The sequence below is a fragment of the Ranitomeya variabilis genome, chromosome 2, assembly GCF_051348905.1.
Source record: "Ranitomeya variabilis isolate aRanVar5 chromosome 2, aRanVar5.hap1, whole genome shotgun sequence".
In the NCBI taxonomy this organism is placed as follows: Eukaryota; Metazoa; Chordata; class Amphibia; order Anura; family Dendrobatidae; genus Ranitomeya; species Ranitomeya variabilis.
Window position 1 is genome coordinate 424279884 of NC_135233.1, and position 22620 is coordinate 424302503.

Genomic DNA, 22620 nt, shown 5'->3' on the forward strand with positions numbered 1-22620 from the left:
CCACCTGTCCATCCTTGCAGTTCTCCATCCTTCGTGCCAGTCTTTGGTTGCTCTAGCGCCCCCGTCTGGTGCTGAGGCAGTGATTGGACTCACGTGGTCATGGTGGAGGGTGCAGATGTCATTGACGTCAATATCGTGTCAATCCTCCCGTGACCGTGTGTAGCCGATTACTCTTATCAGCTCCATAATGGAACCCAAAAAAACAAAGTCTGCTGAGGAGGAAGCTCTGGTGGAGGCGGCAGCATAAGAACCGATGGGGTCTAGGACACGTGACTGTAATATGTTATATTAATCCCTTTCCTTAAGGGTCTGTGCCCACATTAAGTATTTGCAGCAGAACCTTTTACACCAATCTGCATTTCTAAGCAGGAAAAACAATGCGTCAAATAGACTCATTTTTGTCGCTTTTTTTATACATTTTTTACCTGCGTTTTTGTTGCAGATTGTCCCCCACTCATTATTATGTGTGAAATCTGCAGAGAAAATGGAAAGATAAGCATCGTGTGCACGAGACTTCAGGGATCTTTCACTTTTCTGTATCATGAGCAGAAAAAAAACACAGAAAAAAATGTGAGAAGTCTGCGGTGTGTGCACAGGTCCTTACAGTGTGACCTGTTCTAGGTCCGTACGCTCCACTGTATAGAAATGAGCTGAATAGTGAGAATTGGATGTGGACAGTGATGTGGACTCCGATCATTTCCCTATGATAACGCTGACTGGCCGAGCACAGAGGCAGAAGTGTTGTCATAGGGAACCCTGAGCAATGTGGATTATACCAACAGAAATCTCACCCATAAGCTCCAGCGCCGATCAGTTTAGATGTTTCAAAGTCGCTTATTTGCGGCATTCTCGCTGGTATCAATGATTCAATCGCTCCCTATAAAAAATAAGAAATGATATTCAGATAAGAAAGCTGCAAGAAAAAAGCTCCAGATACAAAACGTCTTCCTCCATTATTATGTCCCAGCTGATTCACAGTGATTGCATGTACAAGCAGAACGCTCCGCAGACACCAATGTCATTTAACCCCTTAACCTCTTCACCCCCAAGGGTGGTTTGCACGTTAGTGACCGGGCCAATTTTTACAATTCTGACCACTGTCCCTTTATGAGGTTATAACTCTGGAACGCTTCAACGGATCTTGGCGATTCTGACATTGTTTTCTCGTGACATTGTACTTCATGATAGTGGTAAAATTTCTTCGATATAACTTGCGTTTATTTGTGAAAAAAACTAATATTTGGCGAAAATTTTGAAAATTTTGCAATTTTCCAACTTTGAATTTTTATGCCCTTAAATCACAGACATATGTCACGCAAAATACTTAATAAGTAACATTTCCCACATGTCTACTTTACATCAGCACAATTTTGGAACCAAAATTTTTTTTTGTGACGGAGTTATAAGGGTTAAAAGTTGACCAGCAATTTCTCATTTTTACAACACCATTTTTTTTTAGGGACCACATCTCATTTGAAGTCATTTTGAGGGGTCTATATGATAGAAAATACCCAAGTGTGACACCATTCTAAAAACTGCACCCCTCAAGGTACTCAAAACCACTTTCAAGAAGTTTATTAACCCTTCAGGTGTTTCACAGGAATTTTTGGAATGTTTAAATAAAAATGAACATTTAACTTTTTTTCACACAAAATTTATTTCAGCTCCAATTTGTTTTATTTTACCAAGGGTAACAGGAGAAAATAGACCCCAAAAGTTGTTGTACAATTTGTCCTGAGTACGCTGATACCCCATATGTGGGGGTAAACCACTGTTTGGGCGCATGGCAGAGCTCGGAAGGAAAGGAGCGCCATTTGACTTTTCAATGCAAAATTGACTGGAATTGAGATGGGACGCCATGTTACATTTGGAGAGCCCCTGATGTGCCTAAACATTGAAACCCCCCACACGTGACACCATTTTGGAAAGTAGACCCCCTAAGGAACTTATCTAGATGTGTGGTGAGCACTTTGACCCAACAAGTGCTTCACAGAAGTTTATAATGCAGAGCCGTAAAAATAAAAAATCATATTTTTTCACAAAAATGATCTTTTCGCCCCCATTTTTTTATTTCCCCAAGGGTAAGAGAAGAAATTAGACCACAAAAGTTGTTGTGCAATTTGTCCTGAGTACGACGATACCCCATATGTGGGGGTAAACCACTGTTTGGGCTCATAGCAGAGCTCGGAAGGGAAGGAGCGCTATTTTACTTTTCAATGCAAAATTGACTGGAATTAAGATGGGATGCCATGTTGCGTTTGGAGAGCCCCTGATGTGCCTAAACATTAAAAACCCCCACAAGTGACACCATTTTGGAAAGTAGACCCCCTAAGGAACTTATCTAGATGTGTTTTGAGAGCTTTGAACCCCCAAGTGTTTCACTACAGTTTATAACGCAGAGCCGTGAAAATAAAAATTCCTTTTTTTTCACAAAAATGATTTTTTAGCCCCCAGTTTTGTATTTTCACAAGGGTATCAGGATAAATTGGACCCCAAAAGTTGTTGTCCAATTTGTCCTGAGTACGCTGATACCCCATATGTGGGGGGGAACCACTGTTTGGGCGCATGACAGAGCTCGGAAGGGAAGGAGCGCCATTTGGAATGCAGACTTAAATGGATTGGTCTGCAGGCGTCACGTTGCATTTGCAGAGCCCCTGATGTACCCAAACAGTACAAACCCCCCACAAGTGACCCCATATTGGAAACTAGACCCCCCAAGGAACTTATCTAGATGTGTTGTGAGAACTTTGAACCCCCAAGTGTTTCACTACAGTTTACAACGCAGAGCCGTGAAAATAAAAAATCCTTTTTTTCCCACAAAACTTATTTTTTCACCCCCAGTTTTGTATTTTCCCAAGGGTAGCAGGAGAAATTGGACCCCAAAAGATGATGTCCAATTTGTCCTGAGTACGCTGATACCCCATATGTTGGGGTAAACCCCTGTTTGGGCACACGGGAGAGCTCTGAAGGGAAGGAGCACTGTTTTCCTTTTTCAACGCAGAATTGGCTGGAATTGAGATCGGATGTCATGTCCCGTTTGGAGAGCCCCTGATGTGCCTAAACAGTGGAAACCCCGCAATTATAACTGAAACCCTAATCCAAACACACCCCTTACCCTAATCCCAACAGTAACCCTAACCACAACTCTAACCAAGACACACCCAACCCTATTCCCAACCGTAAATGTAATCCAAACCCTAACCCTATCTTTAGCCCCAACCCTAACTGTAGCCCCAACCCTAGCCCCAACCCTAACCCTAGCCCTAACCCTAGCAATAACCCTAACCCTATCACTAGCCCTAACACTAGCCATAACACTAGCCCTAACCCTAGCCCTAACCCTAGCCCTAACCCTAGCCCCAACCCTAGCCCTAAACCTAGCCCCAACCCTAGCCCCAACCCTAACCCTAGCCCTAACCCTAACCCTAGCCCTAACCCTAATGGGAAAATGGAAATAAATACATTTTTTTTTTCCCTAACTAAGGGGGTGATGAAGGGGGGTTTGATTTACTTTTATAGTGGGTTTTTTAGCGGATTTTTATGATTGGCAGCCGTCACACACTGAAAGACGCTTTTTATTGCAAAAAATATTTTTTGCGTTACCACATTTTGAGAGCTATAATTTTTCCATATTTGAGTCCACAGAGTCATGTGAGGTCTTGTTTTTTGCGGGACGAGTTGACGTTTTTATTGGTAACATTTTCGGGCACGTGACATTTTTTGATCGCTTTTTATTCCGATTTTTGTGAGGCAGAATGATCAAAAACCAGCTATTCATGAATTTCTTTTGGGGGAGGCGTTTATACCGTTCCGCGTTTGGTAAAATTGATAAAGCAGTTTTATTCGTCGGGTCAGTACGATTACAGCAATATCTCATTTATATCATTTTTTTTATGTTTTGGCGCTTTTATACGATAAAAACTATTTTATAGAAAAAATAATTATTTTGGTATCGCTTTATTCTCAGGACTATAACTTTTTTATTTTTTTGCTGATGATGCTGTATGGCAGCTCGTTTTTTGTAGGACAAGAAGACGTTTTCAGCGGTACCATGGTTATTTATATCAGTCTTTTTGATGGCGTGTTATTAAACTTTTTGTTCGGCGGTATGAAAAAGCGTTGTTTTTTGCCTCGTTTTTTTTTTTTTTCTTACGGTGTTTACTGAAGGGGTTAACTAGTGGGGCAGTTTTATAGGTTGGGTCGTTACGGACGCGGCGATACTAAATATGTGTACTTTTATTGTTTTGTTTTTTGTATTTAGCTAAAGAAATGAATTTATGGGAATAATAAATATTTTTTTTTTTCTTTATTTAGGATTTTTTTTTTTTTTTTTTTACACACATGTGGAGAATTTTTTTTTACTTCTTTACTTTGTCCCGGGGGGGGGGGACATTACAGATCGGTGATCTGACAGTGTGCACAGCACTCTGTCAGATCTGCGATCTGCTGTGCAGGGCTGCAGGCTTACCAGCGCCTGCTCTGAGCAGGCACTCGGTAAGCCACATCCCTCCCTGCAGGACCTGGATGCCGCGGCCATCTTGGATCCGGGACCTGCAGCGAGGAAAGAGGCAGGAGACCCTCGGAGCAACGCGATCACATCGCGTTGCTCCGGGGGTCTCAGGGAAGCCCGCAGGGAGCCCCCTCCCTGCGCGATGCTTCCCTATACCGCCGGCACACCGCGATCATGTTTGATCGCGGTGTGCCGGGGGTTAATGTGCCGGGGGCGGTCCGTGACCGCTCTTGGCACATAGTGCCGGATGTCAGCTGCGATATGCAGCTGACACCCGGCCGCGATCGGCCGCGCTCCCCCCGTGAGCACGGCCGATCGCGTATGACGTACTATCCCGTCGGTGGTCATACGGGCCCACCCCACCTCGACGGGATAGTACGTCTAATGTCAGAAAGGGGTTAAAGGGAATCTGTAACCCCAAAAATCGTATAGGAACTGCGGCCACCAGCATCAGGGGCTTATCTCCAGCACTCTGTAATGCATTCTGTAATGCTGTAAATAAGCCCCCGATGTAACCTGAAAGGTAAGAAAAACAAGTTATATTATACTCACCCAGGGGCGGTCCTGCTGCTGTCCGGTACGATGGGTGTCGCGGTCCGGTCCGGTTCCTCCCATCTTCTTACGATAACGTCCTCTTCTTGTCTTCCTGCCGCGGCTCCGGTGCAGGCGTACTGATCTGTCCTGTTGAGGGCAGAGCAAAGTACTGCAGTGCGCAGGTGCTGGGCCTCTCTGACCTTTCCCGGCTCCTGCGCACTGCAGTACTTTGTTCTGACCTCAACAGGACATTTCAGTACGCCTGCACCGGAGCCGCGGCAGGAAGTAAAGAAGAGGATGTCATCGTAAGAAGATGGGAGGCGCTAGACCGGACCGCCCCTGGGGGAGTATAATCTAACCTCTCTTTCTTACCTTTCAGGATACATCGGGGGCTTATCTACAGCATTAAAGGGAACCTGTCACCTGAATTTGGTGGGACAGGTTTGCGGTCATATGGGCGGGGTTTTCGGGTGTTTGATTCACCCTTTCATTACCCGTTGACTGCATGCTGGCCGCAAAATTGGATGAAGTTCATGCTGTGTCCTCCGTAGTACACGCCTGAGCAAGGCAAGACAATATATATATTGTTTTATTTTGAATGGGCCAAAAGGAGGGTAATTTGGACTTTTATATTTATTTATATATATATTTCCTACTTTTTACTTGCTTCAATAGTCTCCATGGGAGACTAGAAGCTGCGATCATCCGATCACTTGTGTTACACATAGCCGGGGTTCAGCTCTGCTATGTGCAGCAAACATGCTCATCTGCTATGTGCACCGACCACCGGGGGGCGCTCACAGCAGTGTGACAATGACAACCCCAGGGGGTCTCCTGCTGAGAGCTAAGACGCACTTCCTGCGCAGCCATGTTTAATGCCACTGTCGGAGTTTGACAGCGGCATTTAAAAGCTGCAGGTGGATCGCGATTCCACCCGCGGCTGTTAGGGGCATATAACTGGATCAGCTGTCATATGCCGGATAAGATGGGGGAGGTCATGGACATCGCACTTCATAGGTCGTTAAGGGGATAAGGGGAGAGTCCATTCACCGGAATCATTGCACAGTGCTGAATAATATTGTAGATCACTTATGAAAACTTAAAGGGAATTCTGTCAGCAGTTTTTTTATATGTAATCTAAGAGCAGCATGATGTAAGGGTTGAAATCCTGATTCCAGCGTCGTGTTACTTACTAGGTTGTGTGTCGTTTCATTAAAATTAGTGTTTAATCAGCAAGAGATTATCACTATAGGTCTAATCTTGTGCCACGTCATCCTATTGTTCTGTGTGACCCTGTCCCATCACAGATTAGCGGATTTCTGCTTATTCACAGTGTACTGTACACAGAAAGCTGCCAGTCAATGGTGTGGGCGAGCTTATACAGGGCTCAGCATTCAGAGCTCTGCTAGATCTGCAGCAGAAAAGTGTGATTTTATCACAACTACTCCACCCAGTAAAGTAGGTGACATCGCTGGACTCAGGGTCCCTGCCCCTACATCGTGCTGCTCTCAGATGGGTAGCAGCAACCTGGTGCCAGATTCGGTTTAGTATAAGTGCTATTATCTAACACTATAGGATCATCTACATTTAGAATAGAGATGTCTTCTGGTTATATGGGGCTAATACTGGACGCGTCATTCACACCCCATGATCTGGTGATATACAGACATCCCCTCTAGGATACTCACAGCGGCAGGTTCTTGGATCTCCGGGATCTCATAGATTCCACTGTCAGGAATCGCCAGCACAGTTGGATCTAAAACAGTAATAAAATGATGAAGAAATAAAATGTATTAGACGACATCAATCCTACATACACAATACAGCAATCTACAGGAGAAATAATGGCTGTCTGTAAATGGGGATATCACTAATTATATGGGGGGTGTAAATATGAGGAGCACATCATCCTCACTGTACATGTGAGTGATGGGAAGAGAGCTCAAGCTGAGCAGCAATATGCAGATTAGCCTGGAAGTGCACGAGGGCGGGTCACTGCACTCAGACGGTTTCTGTCACGCCCCCAGTGCACTTCCATGCAATTTGGTGCATTGCTTCTACGTTAGATTCTCCTGACTGAGATACTGGATTTCTAAAAACAAAATGGTGCCTTTCCTTAGGGAAATCTTAAAAAATAAAGATTATTATTATTATTTCATTAGAGGGTAATGGGCTGCCAGTCAGAGCAGCACTTCCCATGTACCATGTGCGGGCAGGTTCCCTGTACACAGAGTAGAGGAAATCCGCCATTGTCCCCTCTATAATATCTGGAGATCCCTTCTAGAAGGTCGGATGATCGGCTTACCTGTGGTCAGATCGCTGGTCAGTTCCGCCTGACTCGTATTTGGGTCAGGGATCATTTCCGGGTGTAGATTTAGCCCATCTTCGGTGTCGCCTTCTGCTGTTTCCTAATAGAATATATAGATTTAATATGTGGAAGAGTTCACTAACTCACCAAATCCATAATTCAGGGAGCACTAAACCTGCATTTACAGATGCAGCAGTTGTAACTGTGCAGATAATGCGCCATGTTTTCTCATTCTCTCATTTAGGTGGATTAAGCTAAATTAAGATTGAAAAATCAAATGTTCAGTGTAAACTTCTCTGCACCGTGACCCCAGAGCCGTGTTACCTGCGCTCGTTATATCATGGGGACATCGTGTCCTTCATTCCTTACAGTATTAGGCCGGTTTCACACATCAGTGCCTCCGGTACGTGTAGCGACAGTTTTCTCACGTACCGGAGACACTGACACACATAGACCCATTTAAATGAATGGGTCTATGCACATGTCAGCGTGTTTTGACGGACCATGTGTCCGAGTGCAAAACATGCTGACATGTCTGTTTTTACCTGTGAGTATAACGGGGGAGGGTGAGCCATGCGATATTCACCTGTCCCCGTTCCACCGCCGCGCTGTGTCTTCCGTGTCCTCTGGCTGTGACGTTCAGGTCAGAGTGCGCAATGACGTGTTTAGTGTGTGCGCCGCCCTCTGTCTGAACAGTCACTGCAGAGATCCGGAAGACACAGCGGCGCGCGGTGGTGGAACGGGGACAGGTGAATATCGCAAGTGCCAGTGTCCCCACCTGCTCAGCAGCAGCATATGGGGCATAATATTCTATGGAGCATCTTATGGGGCCATAATCAACCATTGTGAAGCATTATATGGGGCAAATGTTACTATGCAGCATTATATGGGGCATATTTTTGTATGGAGCATCTTATGGGGCCATAATGAACTATATGGAGCATTATATGTGGCTCCTGATTCAATATGGCTATTCAAAAACACAACCTACTGATGTCTTAATTAATTTTACTTTTATTGGTATCTACTTTTATTTTTGAAATTTACCGGTAGCTGCTGCATTTCCCACCCTAGGCTTATACTCGAGTCATTAAGTTTTTCCAGTTTTTTTGTAGCAAAATTAGGGGTCTTGGCTTATACTCAGGTCGGCTTGTACTCGAGTATATACTGTAATATACTCAGGGCCGTATTTAGGGTTTCTGCTGCCCTAGGCACTTTTAGCGCTTGCCTCCCCCATTGGTGAGTATGACACTATTGGCAGTGACTTTGGCAAGAATCGCTGTTGTGAAAATAGCCTTTTGTAGCAGATCGGGCAGTTTTTTCGCATCTGCCGCGTAACGGATCACTTACAGCAACACTGCGTTTGGCTTCATTCATTCCCTATGGGATTTGTGGCACTTGCTGCGATCTGGCAAATGCGGTACCATACCTCCCAACTCTTGAAGGGAAAGAGGCATAAAGGTTGCGGCGCACGTAGTGCGCCGCGGCAAATTTTAGGCCACGCCTCTGACCACACCCATTTCACAACTAGTCACACCCATATCCAAGTCCCAACCACACCCATTTAGCACTGCTGATCACAACTGTTTCATATACAATAATTATAACCAAAAAAATATGGCCACACATGATGCTCCATACTGTATAATGGCCACACAGTGCTCCATACTGTATAATGACCGCACATGATGCTCCATACTGTATAATGACCGCACATGATGCTCCATACTGTATAATGGCCACACATGATGCTCCATACTGTATAATGGCCGCACATGATGCTCCATACTGTATAATGACCGCACATGATGCTCCATAGTGTATAATGGCCACACATGATGCTCCATGCTGTATAATGACCGCACATGATGCTCCATACTTTATAATGAACGCTCATGATGCTCCATACTGTATAATGACCGCACATGATGCTCCATACTGTATAATGACCGCACATGATGCTCCATACTGTATATTGGCCGCACATGATGCTCCATACTGTATATTGGCCACAAATGATGCTCCATACTGTATAATGACCCCACATGATGCTCCATACTGTATAATGACCCCACATGATGCTCCATACTGTATAATGACCCCATATGATGCTCAATAGTGCATAATGCCCCCCTCCCATCTTGTATGCATGGCTCATCTTCCTCCCATCCCATATGCATGGCTCATATCCCCCCGCGTATGCATGGCTCATAATTCCCCCCCCATATGCGTGGCTCATATCCCCATATGCATGGCTCATAATTCCCCCCACCTCCTGTATGCATGGCTCATAATTCCCCCCCTGTATGCATGGCTCATATCCACCCCCCCCCCCCGCCCCCTGTATGCATGGCTCATATCCCCCCCACCTCTTGTATGCATGACTCATATTCCAGTAAATCAGCTGGGTAATTAATCCAAAAAAGAAATGTAGAAGCTATAGCAATTGGATATATTAAAACTTAGCCTTTAATAAATAGCATAAAATACAAATACGCACAAATTAAATTTAGTGAGGTAATAGTGCCCTAAACCCAAAACACAGGACGAAAAAAGACCAATATACAAAACATATAAAGTTTTAAAACATTGACTGCACTATTATTTTGATTAACAGTGGACCAGAAGGCTGTCACTGGTCCTGATATATATTCAACACTCTCAAAGAGGTGCAAACAATGAGGTGCTCCCTACTTTGTTGGAGTCCACATATCCTTATATGTTATAAGTCAAAAATGTACATAGGCAATGGTTGCCTTTATTTTATTGGCCAAACAAAAGCCACACACATCTATCAGACCAATTAAATAGTGTCAGTCAAATGAAAAATTAGCAGCATGTCACTGTAGGCTTCATAAGGCATAAAGATGCCTAAAGGACTGGGTCATATCTAAAGGAACTCCTGCTTCCTCATCAATATTAGATAAGCGTTCACCAATGTGATCCAGTGTACCAAGGCAATATCACTTTTTTTCCTAGAAGCACATACAACAAGTGCTCCTAAGGCGCAATAACCAATATGAGCTGTGCCAAGCAAAAATAACCCACTGCTGCAGTAACCGTGGTCATATCACCTTTATCTCGATGACACATAGCATATACATAAAGTGCTTCAAAGGCACACTAATCAATGTAAAGTGTGTCATAAAGAATAGAGCCACTGCTGTGGATCGATCTCACCCGCATCTGGAGAGTTTACTTTGCCATAATATGGACCCTCAGTCGGAAGAGATCCAAAAAAGAAGCCGTGACGATGGACAGCGTATCCCGACGCGTTTCATCTTATCAGAATCATCAGGGGAGTAGCAGGGTCTAACAAGGCTGCCTTACCGATCTCCCTCGTTCCTGTACTATTTCAAGGTACCGACCTGTAGCGCGTGGGGGAAAGAACTCCGCCCCCAGCGTGTGACGCGTCTTAGGTCATATGATGAACTTCCGGTATGGGATGGGACGCTCGTCTGTAGCTATGGAGCGCAAGCCGCTCAGACAGGTGGAACGCAAGGTTTTCACCCACTGCGCATGCGGCACTCTTACAGCTCTCCAGGGTCCCAATCCTCGTATTATAAATATGCAACAAGTTAACCATAGCGATATAACCGGCACATTGAAAAGCCCCAGGTACACCGGGGGTCTCAAATATATACATGGACCCATCCGTAATATGTAACAGGGTACACTAATAGGACGGCTTTCTTTTTGGCATATTGATGCCGTCCTATGCCCAAATAAATGGCATGATTCAGGGTTAACCTATACCATTAATTAAAAAGACACCCAAAAACAAAAGGTACTGAGGCCAGATATGTCAGAGAGATATTCTACACAAATATTATGTTGTAACTGGCTCCATTTAAGGAGTTTTGACTTTTAGATTTTTGAATTTTAGGGGCTATGAATTCCTTTGATATAAACGCAACACCACAATGGCCCACAACGTAATATGGAAAAAGAAAGAGATGGGGAAGGGGAGTGCAAAGGTCCCTGTAAACCCTATGGGAGGGAGGCCCTACTACTGTAACTGTACCCTGCCTGTCAGCGGAGGTTGGCACCCTAGGAGAAAAAACGCAGAGAAAAGGCGCCCCCACTCGACGACGGCTGTCCCAAACTGTAAATCCCTACCTTATCCCTAGGTAGTGCACGGGAGATAGGAAAGTAGACAACCTTAAAGATACATAATTTATTTTTACATTCAGTTTTTTATTATTCTGATTCCTTTGTGAGTTTATTTTTCAAGCTCACCCTAAAGGCTGAAGCCTGCCTAACGTGGGGGTTGGCGCCCTAGAAGATCCTGCGCCAAAAGGCGCCCCCACTCAAACGACGGCTATCCCTTTTTAGAGCAACCCTAAGGGACATATACAGGGGACGGCTTATAAAAAGCAACTGTAGGATTGCAGTTTGTTCAAACCCTTCGGTTGCACTGTTTGAAGCGTAAATATCCACCTACTCTCCCTTTGAAGAATAATTTTGTCCCAATCCCCTCCTCTTATAGGTGGAGATATTTTGTCAATACCAATAAAATGGATTTTCTTGGGGTTGCCCTGATGGAAGTGGTTCATATGGGTGGCTACAGGGGTTTCTCTTTTATGGACCATATCCCGAAGATGCTCCCCCACCCTTTTTCGGAATTCCCTCTTCGTCTTTCCCACATATTCCAACCCACATTCACAAGTGGCTTTATATACTACCCCTTTAGTACGGCAGTTGATGAAGTGCCGGATGGAGTAGGAAGTACCGGTTACATTGCTCTGGAAAGTTTTTGTAGGCATAATGGAGGCACATGCCTTACAGGAACCACATCTGTGGCAACCCTTTGTTTGATTCAACCATGTTGTTCTATTTTCTGGTTGATAATGGCTGTGAACCAATCTATCCGATAGGGATCTACCCTTTTTATAGGTAATCTGAGGCCCCTTGGTGATGTATTTGCATATATCCCTGTCCATCTGTAAAATGGACCAGTGCTTCATTAGTACATTCCTCACATCCTTTGCTCCATTTGAGAACCTCGTAATAAAACGGATAACATTATCCTCATCGGTTTTGGGTTTTGGGATCAATAGTTGTTTTCTTTCTTTTTTTAGCGTATCCTTATAGGCCCTATTGAGGATCCCTTCTGGGTAACCCCTCTCCAAAAATCTATTTCTGAGGTCATCCGCTTGTTCCCGAAAGGTATCAACACTCGAGCAATTTCTGCGGATTCTCAGGTATTGACCTTTCGGTATGCCTTTTTTCAATGGGATGGGATGGTTACTTTCCCATCTAAGGAGAGAGTTGGTGGCTGTTTCTTTTCGATGTGTCTTAGTACCTATCTCCCCATTAGGTTTCTTTTCAATGCAGATATCCAGGAACGCTAGGTTCGTTGAATTGACCTCGTAGGTGAAGCGAAGTCCTAAATTATTGATGTTGAGGCTCTTAACAAAGATCCCAAATTCCATAGCGTTGCCTTTCCAAATTACAAGGACATCATCCATATATCGTAGCCAAAGTACTATTCTCTCGTCCGGGGCCATGGTAGGGTTCCCAAAGACCTCCGTTTCCTCCCACCAGCCCAGGAGCAGATTTGCATACGAGGGCGCACAGGGGCTGCCCATTGCAGTGCCCCTGAGCTGGTGGAAGTACTTACGGTCGAATAGAAATACATTTTTGGTCAAGCAAAATTCCAAGGCCTCCAAAATGAATTTATTATGTTTTTCATATTGTATCCCTCTTGTACTCAGATAGTGGTTCACAGCCATCAGGCCTTTGTCATGTGGGATGGAGGAATATAGTGCCTCTACATCAATGCTCCCCAGTATCATATCAGGGTCTAGATAAATACCATCTAGTTTACTTAGTAAGTCTGTGGTGTCGCGTACAAAGGAATTCAATGAGCCAACAAATGGTTTTAAAATGTTGTCTATGTATACACCTAGTCTTTCAGTGAGACTGTTGTTACCGGAGACAATAGGTCTTCCCTTCAGGGGATTTGTGCCCTTGTGCACTTTCGGAAGACAGTAGAAAGTGGGTACCACTGGGTTTTTTGGCATGAGAAAATCCCTCTCATCCTTGCCTAGAACACCCTCCTCGTACCCTCTCCTAACAATAGATTTTAGTTCCTCCCCGAACAAATCCAAGGGATTATTTGTCAGAATCCTATATTCCTCTTTTCTGTCCAGCAGGGAAAGACACATGTCACGGTAATCGGTGGTATTCATAATGACCACATTGCCCCCTTTATCCGAGGGTTTTATGGTGATACTGTGGTCTTTCTCCAGATTACATAGACAAGCCATTTCACCCCTGGACAGATTATGTGGATTTTTTTGTTGCCTGTTAGATAGTTTCATAACATCCTCAGTTACCAAATTTAAAAAGATGTCAATGGCACTTAGATCTCCTGTTGGAGGGGGCATTTTGGAGCTCTTATTCTTGAGGACAGTAAAGGGACCCAACCCATCTAGGTTGGGATCCGGATCACCGAGATGGAACAAAAGGTGGACATCTCTGAGGAGATCATCCGGAATGCCTAAATCGGTACATTGTTTTTGATCCTCTCTGAGAAAATTTTTTTTCCATTTCAGGCGTCTGACAAACAAATTTAAATCTTTTATTATCTCAAATGTGTCCATGTCTTGTTAGACCCTGCTACTCCCCTGATGATTCTGATAAGATGAAACGCGTCGGGATACGCTGTCCATCGTCACGGCTTCTTTTTTGGATCTCTTCCGACTGAGGGTCCATATTATGGCAAAGTAAACTCTCCAGATGCGGGTGAGATCGATCCACAGCAGTGGCTCTATTCTTTATGACACACTTTACATTGATTAGTGTGCCTTTGAAGCACTTTATGTATATGCTATGTGTCATCGAGATAAAGGTGATATGACCACGGTTACTGCAGCAGTGGGTTATTTTTGCTTGGCACAGCTCATATTGGTTATTGCGCCCTTATTGAGCACTTGTTGTATGTGCTTCTAGGAAAAAAAGTGATATTGCCTTGGTACACTGGATCACATTGGTGAACGCTTATCTAATATTGATGAGGAAGCAGGAGTTCCTTTAGATATGACCCAGTCCTTTAGGCATCTTTATGCCTTATGAAGCCTACAGTGACATGCTGCTAATTTTTCATTTGACTGACACTATTTAATTGGTCTGATAGATGTGTGTGGCTTTTGTTTGGCCAATAAAATAAAGGCAACCATTGCCTATGTACATTTTTGACTTATAACATATAAGGATATGTGGACTCCAACAAAGTAGGGAGCACCTCATTGTTTGCACCTCTTTGAGAGTGTTGAATATATATCAGGACCAGTGACAGCCTTCTGGTCCACTGTTAATCAAAATAATAGTGCAGTCAATGTTTTAAAACTTTATATGTTTTGTATATTGGTCTTTTTTCGTCCTGTGTTTGGGTTTAGGGCACTATTACCTCACTAAATTTAATTTGTGCGTATTTGTATTTTATGCTATTTATTAAAGGCTAAGTTTTAATATATCCAATTGCTATAGCTTCTACATGACTCATATTCCCCCTATACATGGCTCATCTCTCCACCCCCCCTCCCCTGTATGCATGGCTCATAATTCCCCCCACCTCCTGTATGCAGTTCTCATAATTCCCCCCTGTATGCATGGCTGATATCCACCCCCCCCCCCCCCCGTATGCTTGCCTCATATCCCCCTATGCATGGCTCATAATTCCCCCCCCGTATGCATGGCTCATATCCGCCCCCCTGTATGCATGGCTCATAATTCCCCCCCACCTCCTGTATGCATGGCTCATAATTCCCCCCCCCCCTGTATGCATGGCTCATATCCGCCCCCCTGGCTGTATGCATGGCTCATAACCCCCCCACCTCTTGTATGCATGACTCATATTCCCCCCTATGCATGGCTCATATCCACGTCCCTGTATGCATGGCTCATATCCCCCTATGCATGGCTCATAATTCCCCCCCACCTCCTGTATGCATGGCTCATAATTCCCCCCCCCCCTGTATGCATGGCTCATATCCGCCCCCCTGGCTGTATGCATGGCTCATAACCCCCCCACCTCTTGTATGCATGACTCATATTCCCCCTATGCATGGCTCATCTCTCCCCCCCAAACCCCCCCCCCCCCGTATGCATGGCTCATCACTCCCCCCTCATGCATGGCTCATCACTCCCCCCTCCCCCCCATGCATGGCTCATCACTCCCCCCTCCCCCCCCCATGCATGGCTCATCACTCCCCCCTCCCCCCCATGCATGGCTCATCACTCCCCCCTCCCCCCCATGCATGGCTCATCACTCCCCCCTCCCCCCCATGCATGGCTCATCACTCCCCCCCCCATGCATGGCTCATCACTCCCCCCCCATGCATGGCTTATCACTCCCCCCTCCCCCCCATGCATGGCTCATCACTCCCCCCTCCCCCCCATGCATGGCTCATCACTCCCCCCTCCCCCCCCATGCATGGCTCATCACTCCCCCCTCCCCCCCATGCATGGCTCATCACTCCCCCCTCCCCCCCATGCATGGCTCATCACTCCCCCCTCCCCCCCATGCATGGCTCATCACTCCACCACCCCCCTCCGCTCCCCGCTCCTTCTCCCATGGCACGGGCGGCTTACCATCCTCCTTCAATCCCCCCTCTCCTCTGTCCCTCATACTCACCTGTCAGCTGTCTCACACCAAGCGGGCGCGCCGACGGCGACATCCCTCCGGCTCTCTGTCCCAACTCCCGGCACACAGGCGCAGGCATCGCAGCTCCTTCTTCCTGCGTGAGCGGTCACGTGATACCGCTCTCATTAAGGCTCATGAATATGCGCATATTCATGAGCCTTAATGAGCGGTACCACGTGACCGCTCACTCAGGACGCGCTACAGAAGCTGAGACCAGGCATCGCTGGAGCAAGGTGAGTATCGTCTTCAAGGAGGGCGGGGGGAGGCGGGGGGGCGGCGGTCGGAGGGCGGGTGGGAGGCTGGTCCCGGGGGGGCTGGGGGGGCGGGGGTTGGGGCGGTCGGGAGGTGGGGAAAAAAAAAAAACACCTTGCTCGCTTGCTCAGGTGCCGCCCCCTGCATCGTCCCCGCCCTAGGCACGTGCCCTCGAGTGCCTGGTGGCAAATACGGCCCTGCCTGTAATCCTAGTGATAGACAGAGGCCGATATACAGACGGCCCGCCACTGAGCTGTGACTACATCTGCAGAATGCAGACTGCCATCACAGGTGAGGAGGGAGCATTAGGGACTAGTGACCATAAATCTGCTGTGCCTGCCAGGAGCTGACAGGGAGGCCTGTAAGATCGAACACCAGCTCCAGGGCCGCCATCAGGGCATTACAGCCGTGACTGGCGTATGGGGCCCGGTGGGCAGAGGGGCCCGTATCGGGCCCCGTCTCATCTGCCCATCGGGCCCCTACCGGCAGCCGCAGGCTGAACCGGGCCCTTAGCTGCGGCCGGCGCTACAGCGCTATTGAAGTGCGGGCCCGAACCCGCACGTCAATAGTTAACAGCCGCCAGCCAATCTGAGGCTGGCAGCTGACGTCAGCCGCAGCGTGCATGTCGCCGGCGTCTGACTTCATTGTCAGTCGCCGGCGAGTGCACGCTGCAGCTGTGTGCAGAGAGCAGGAGCGCGGGACGGGAGGTAAGTAGAACTTTTTTTTTTTTTTTTTTTTTAATTGAGAGCGGCGATCCGGGGGGGGGGGGGGGGTTGGCCAGGGCAGAGCGCTGGACACAGGAGGGGGCAGAGCGCTGGACACAGGAGGGGGCAGAGCGCTGGACACAGGAGGGGGCAGAGCGCTGGACACAGGAGGGGGCAGAGCGCTGGACACAGGGGGGGCAGAACGCTGGACACAGGGGGGGCAGAGTGCTGGACACAGGAGGGGGCAGAACGCTGGACACAGGGGGGGGGCAGAACGCTGGACACAGGAGGGGGCAGAGCGCTGGACACAGGAGGGGGCAGAACGCTGGACACAGGGGGGGGGGCAGAGCGCTGGACACAGGAGGGGGCAGAACGCTGGACACAGGGGGGGGCAGAACGCTGGACACAGGAGGGGGCAGAGCGCTGGACACAGGAGGGGGCAGAACGCTGGACACAGGGGGGGGCAGAACGCTGGACACAGGGGGGGGCAGAACGCTGGACACAGGGGGGGCAGAGCGCTGGACACAGGAGGGGGCAGAACGCTGGACACAGGGGGGGGCAGAACGCTGGACACAGGGGGGGCAGAGCGCTGGACACAGGAGGGGGCAGAACGCTGGACACAGGGGGGCAGAGCGCTGGACACAGGGGGGGGCAGAACGCTGGACACAGGGGGGGGCAGAACGCTGGACACAGGGGGGGGCAGAACGCTGGACACAGGGGGGGCAGAGCGCTGGACACAGGAGGGGGCAGAACGCTGGACACAGGGGGGGGCAGAACGCTGGACACAGGGGGGGCAGAGCGCTGGACACAGGAGGGGCAGAACGCTGGACACAGGGGGGGCAGAACGCTAGACACAGGGGGGGCAAAACGCTGGACACAGGGGGGGGCAGAACGCTGGACACAGGGGGGGCAGAACGCTGGACACGGGCAGAACGCTGGACACGGGCAGAACGCTGGACACGGGCAGAACGCTGGACACGGGCAGAACGCTGGACACGGGCAGAACGCTGGACACGGGCAGAACGCTGGACATTGGGGCAGAAAGATGCACACAGGGGCAGAAAGCTGCACACGGGCAGAAAGCTGGGCACAGGGGGGGCAGAAAGCTGGACACGGGGGCAGAAAGCAGGACACAGGGGGGCAGAAAGCAGGACACAGGGGGGCAGAAAGCTGGGCACAGGGGGGCAGAAAGCTGGGCACAGGGGGGCAGAAAGCTGGGCACGGGCAGAAAGCTGGACATGGGCAGAAAGCTGGACACGGGCAGAAAGCTGGACACGGGCAGAAAGCTGGACACAGGGGCAGAAAGCTGGACACAGGGGGCAGAAAGGAGAAACAGGGCATGATTGGAGACACGGGGCAGGATGACAGACACTGGGGCATGACTGGAGACACTGGGGCATGACTGGAGACACTGGGGCATGACTGGAGACACTGGGGCATGACTGGAGACACTGGGGCAGGAATGGAAACAGATGGGGCAGAATTGAGAAATGGGGGCCTGATTGGAGACGGGGCAGAATGGTGATACGGGCATGATTGGAGACAGATGGGGCAGGATCATGGGGCAGGATGGATACGATGGAGACTGATGGAGCAAGATGGGGAGATCATATGGTGTAGAATGGATACTCATTAGGGCAGGATGGGAGAACATATGGCTGACCCCAGTAATGAGACACACGGGGCCAGGATGGCGAATATTATTACCATAGGGGCTAATTAAGGGATATTATTACTGCAGTGATGTATTTATTTTGTTTTTTGAGTACACTGTTTTAAATGGAGGGGCGGTCCTATTACTGTGTAGATTGACACTATGTCGCCTTCTTCATGTGGTGTAATGTAGAAGTTGGGAAAATTAAGTAATGTGTTCTGCAAGTGGAACTCGAGATAACTGTTATTTCCTGCAAAAACGAGTCCTGGCTGCATGAAGTGATGGTGGTCTGTGCGGGATGAAAGATGAAGGACTTCACCTAGAGACGTCACTGGTAAGTCAGTGTGTTACCTATACACTGACACTATACACTGTATACTATATACAGAGGTCCTGTGTATAATATCACCAGTGATCACTGGATTACCTATAGACTATATACAGAGCTCCTGTGTATAATGTCACTGGTGATCACTGTATTACCTGTACACAGACACTGCATATTAAGTACAGATCTCCTGTGTATAATGGCACTTATGGTGATAGTATTGTGTTTTTTTTATTATTGATCAGTATTGTAGTATTCAGTCACTATGTGTTGGTAATATGTGGTCTGGTCATGATGTTGTGGTATTTGTTCCTTGTATTTGATATTATTCGATCACTGTGGTGGTAATATGTCATCTGGTCATGGTGTGGCGGTATTTGTGCCTTGTAGATAGTATTATAGGTCAATGTGGTGATAATATGGTGTCTGGTCATGGTGCTGTGGTATTTGTTCCTTGTATGTGGTATTATAGGTCATTTTAAAAATTGAAAAATAAAAATATACCTAAATTGTACTGCATATTTTAACAAATATTTAATAGGTTACAGTAGAGTAGGGCCCGGCCAAAAGTGTCTACCTTGTCATTTTGGTGGCTTAAAAAAATCTATTGGCCAAAACAAAAGCTGCCGGCTACATGTGTGATCTGGTGATGGGAACTGTCAATGTGTGATAGGTGAGAAGTGGAGATTTTCCAAGAGAGAGCGGTGGGACTGTGGACAGTTTGAGGGGTGGAGCGTGGAGGCGGGGCTGGGGTGGAGCCTGGGCGGAGTCTCAAGGGGGCCCCGGAAATTTTGCCAGTATGGGGCCCCGAAATTTCTAGTGGCAGCCCTGACCAGCTCTTCTGATATCTGACTGGTGATCGGGAGAAGATCAGAAAACAAGGACGTGTGACAGAGAAGAAGACGGCTCCTTACCAGGCGTTCCGATGAGCAGGCCGGATCTTCCAGTACAGACAGGACTTTTTTGGCGAGTTCCTTAATAGAAGACAAATCGCCATTTTGAAATCTTGCTTCAGCCTATAAAAGAAGAAAAGAAATAAAACTGAAAATCCCTAGGTGAGAAAGGTCATAATGAAGGTGGCTATTTTATGTGACATTTGCTCCTCTGTCCGCAGATACAATGATGCCATATCTGGGGATTAGTGGTGTTTTATATTGGAGGAAAGAAGAAACTTCTATCCCGCCATTATTATCTATTATTACGGAGAAGATTTGTGCGGAGCGTCCGCCACTTACCTGCTGTAGTGATGTCTTGATGTTCTGAGGTAAATCGCTCAGATATTCTGAGGTGAGTTGACCTCGGTAGTATTTGGTCAGGCAGTCCATTACTAGCCCCACCACCAGCCGGTGAGTGAAGCTGAGGACGCCATCGGGTGGTAGAAGCGCAGTGTCAGGGCGATTGTTGATAACAATCTCCCATAGTGCGTCTAACTGAAGTTTATCTAGAAGATAGTCAGCCATAGCGAGTAAGTGTAAGTGCACACAGTTCACCAGCTATAGAGTCAAACAATGACACCCGTGACACTGTGCGAGCTCTATAAATAGTCTGTGTTCCGTGATGTCATAATAGAGAACATCATGAGTGATGTCATAATGGCCGACCATCATGAGTGATGTCATCATAGAATCTTCATGGGCGGCTCTGTACAAATAGATGCTGCCTAGTAATTCTGAAAGTGGAAAACCATAGAATGAATGATGTCTCCATGTTATTATGGACATTCTATTTATTTCCAGCTTGAACACAGCCAGGATAAGGGTATGTTCACACGATGCATTTTTGCACCATTTTATTCTACCCTTAAAACCAGAGTGGTAGCAGGAAAAACGCTACATACAATACTCATGTTTTTCAGCATTTTGTTTTTTCTTTCATTGAGTTGAATAGGTGAAAAACGCTGCAAAACTGAAAGAATTGACAAACTTCAAATAAATAAAAAAACAGAAGAAAAAAATGCAACGCGTGATTGAGAGTTTAGAAATCTCATTCTCTAAGCTGCTACTGTAAAATGCAAGTTTTTTTCCCACAGAAGGAAATAAGTCTGAAAACACCCTAGGGTTAGGCATATTTTCATGTTTTAAGCTGGAACTCACAGGCTGTGTCAGTGAGACACTGACAGACTCATGCACTGCAATACACAAGTACTGCAGTGTATGAGAGCAGCAATCAGAGTAAAAATTATACATGTCCCACAGTGAGACCAAGTACAAAAGTGAAAAGGAACACAAAAAAGGAAAATAAAACATGTAAAAAAAAAAACACAAAAAAGGGCACACAAATCACGGAAAGCCATTTTGCCACTGAAAATGCAGCATTCATAATAAAAAATAAACAAGAAATGTACACATAATTGGTTTTGCCACATCCAGGACGACCCACTCCATAAAACTGGCATGTTATTTATTCCATTTGTCGAACACAGTAAAAAAATAAATAAAACACTTGCCAAGAATGTAGCTTTTTCATTAGTGACTCACAAAAAAGTGAAAGAAAACTGATCAAACAGTAAAATGTGTAAAAAAAAATAAAATAATAATATAAATGAAAATGCCAAACCGTCCCGCAAAAAAATAAACCATAATAAGGCTAATTCGGCAAAAAAATAAAAAGTTACAGCTCTCAGAATATGATGATGCAAAAACAAATTCATTTTTGTAAAATAATGTTTTTGGTGTGAAAATATCAAATTATAAAAAAATTAAAATCTCTTATCGCTATAATCGTGCCAACCCGATGAACAAATTGGTCTCCCTTGCTTGTGCCGATCGCCGGTAGAGCAGCATGGGAAAATAAACAGACATTTTCCTACACTACCTCATTCAGCGCGGGTCAGGCCGGCAGGGAAGGCAGCATCAGTGACGTCACCGGTAGTCACTGATGCTGCGTGGCAGCATCTCCTCATTCCCCCGTAGTTTGCAGCTGGGGTGGTAGCATCTTAGCATTGTCCTGGTTGCAAACTGTATATCCGCCAGATATGGATTACTGCGTGGGACACATCGACGGACAGGTATGATATATTGTTGGTTTGTTATTTATTGTTTTTTCCAGGAGATCGAGAACGTCACTTAGATTAGCTGTTTAACCCCTTTCTGACATGTGACGTACTACCCCGTCGAGGTGGGATGGGCCCGTATGCCCACCGACGGGATTGTACGTCATAGCGATCGGCCGCACTAATGGGGGGAGCGCGGCCGGGTGTCAGCTGACTATCGCAGCTCACATCCGGCACCATGTGCCAGGAGCAGTCACGGACCGCTCCTGGCACATTAACCCCTGAAACACTGCGATCAAACATGATTACAGTGTTCCGTGGGGCATAGGGAAGCATCGCGCAGGGAGGGGGCTCCCTGCGGGCTTCCCTGAGACCCTCGGTACAACGCGATGTGCTCGCGTTGTACCAAGCATCTCCTCCCTGCAGGCCCCGGATCCAAAATGGCCGTGGGGCTGCATCCGGGTCCTGCAGGGAGGTGGCTTGCCAGCGCCTGCTCAGAGCAGGCGCGGGAAGCCTCTGCAGTGCACGTCAGATCGCTGATCTGACACAGTGCTCTTCAAAGTGTCTGACCCTATAGTGTGATGCCCCCCCCCCCCCCCCCCCGGGCAATGTTATAGTGTAAAAAAAATTCTAAATAAAAAAATATATAGTTCCCATAAATACATTTCTTTATCTAAATAAAAAAAAA

At 47.0% G+C, this 22620-nt stretch overlaps 1 protein-coding gene across 1 annotated transcript in view; it reads right to left on the bottom strand.

Moving 5' to 3' along the window:
• Positions 1-22106, bottom strand: part of LOC143809539 (microtubule-associated serine/threonine-protein kinase 3-like) — a 36753-nt gene extending 14647 nt beyond the window's left edge. Inside the window, exons 1-5 of the mRNA XM_077292595.1 lie at positions 20176-22106; positions 19855-19956; positions 7350-7452; positions 6733-6800; positions 792-877 (exon numbers count right to left, since the gene is read on the bottom strand). Of these exons, the coding sequence (XP_077148710.1) occupies positions 792-877; positions 6733-6800; positions 7350-7452; positions 19855-19956; positions 20176-20400 (584 nt within the window). The 5' untranslated portion in view covers positions 20401-22106. The remainder of the gene's footprint in view (positions 1-791; positions 878-6732; positions 6801-7349; positions 7453-19854; positions 19957-20175) is intronic.
• Between the last annotated feature and the right edge of the window lie 514 nt (positions 22107-22620).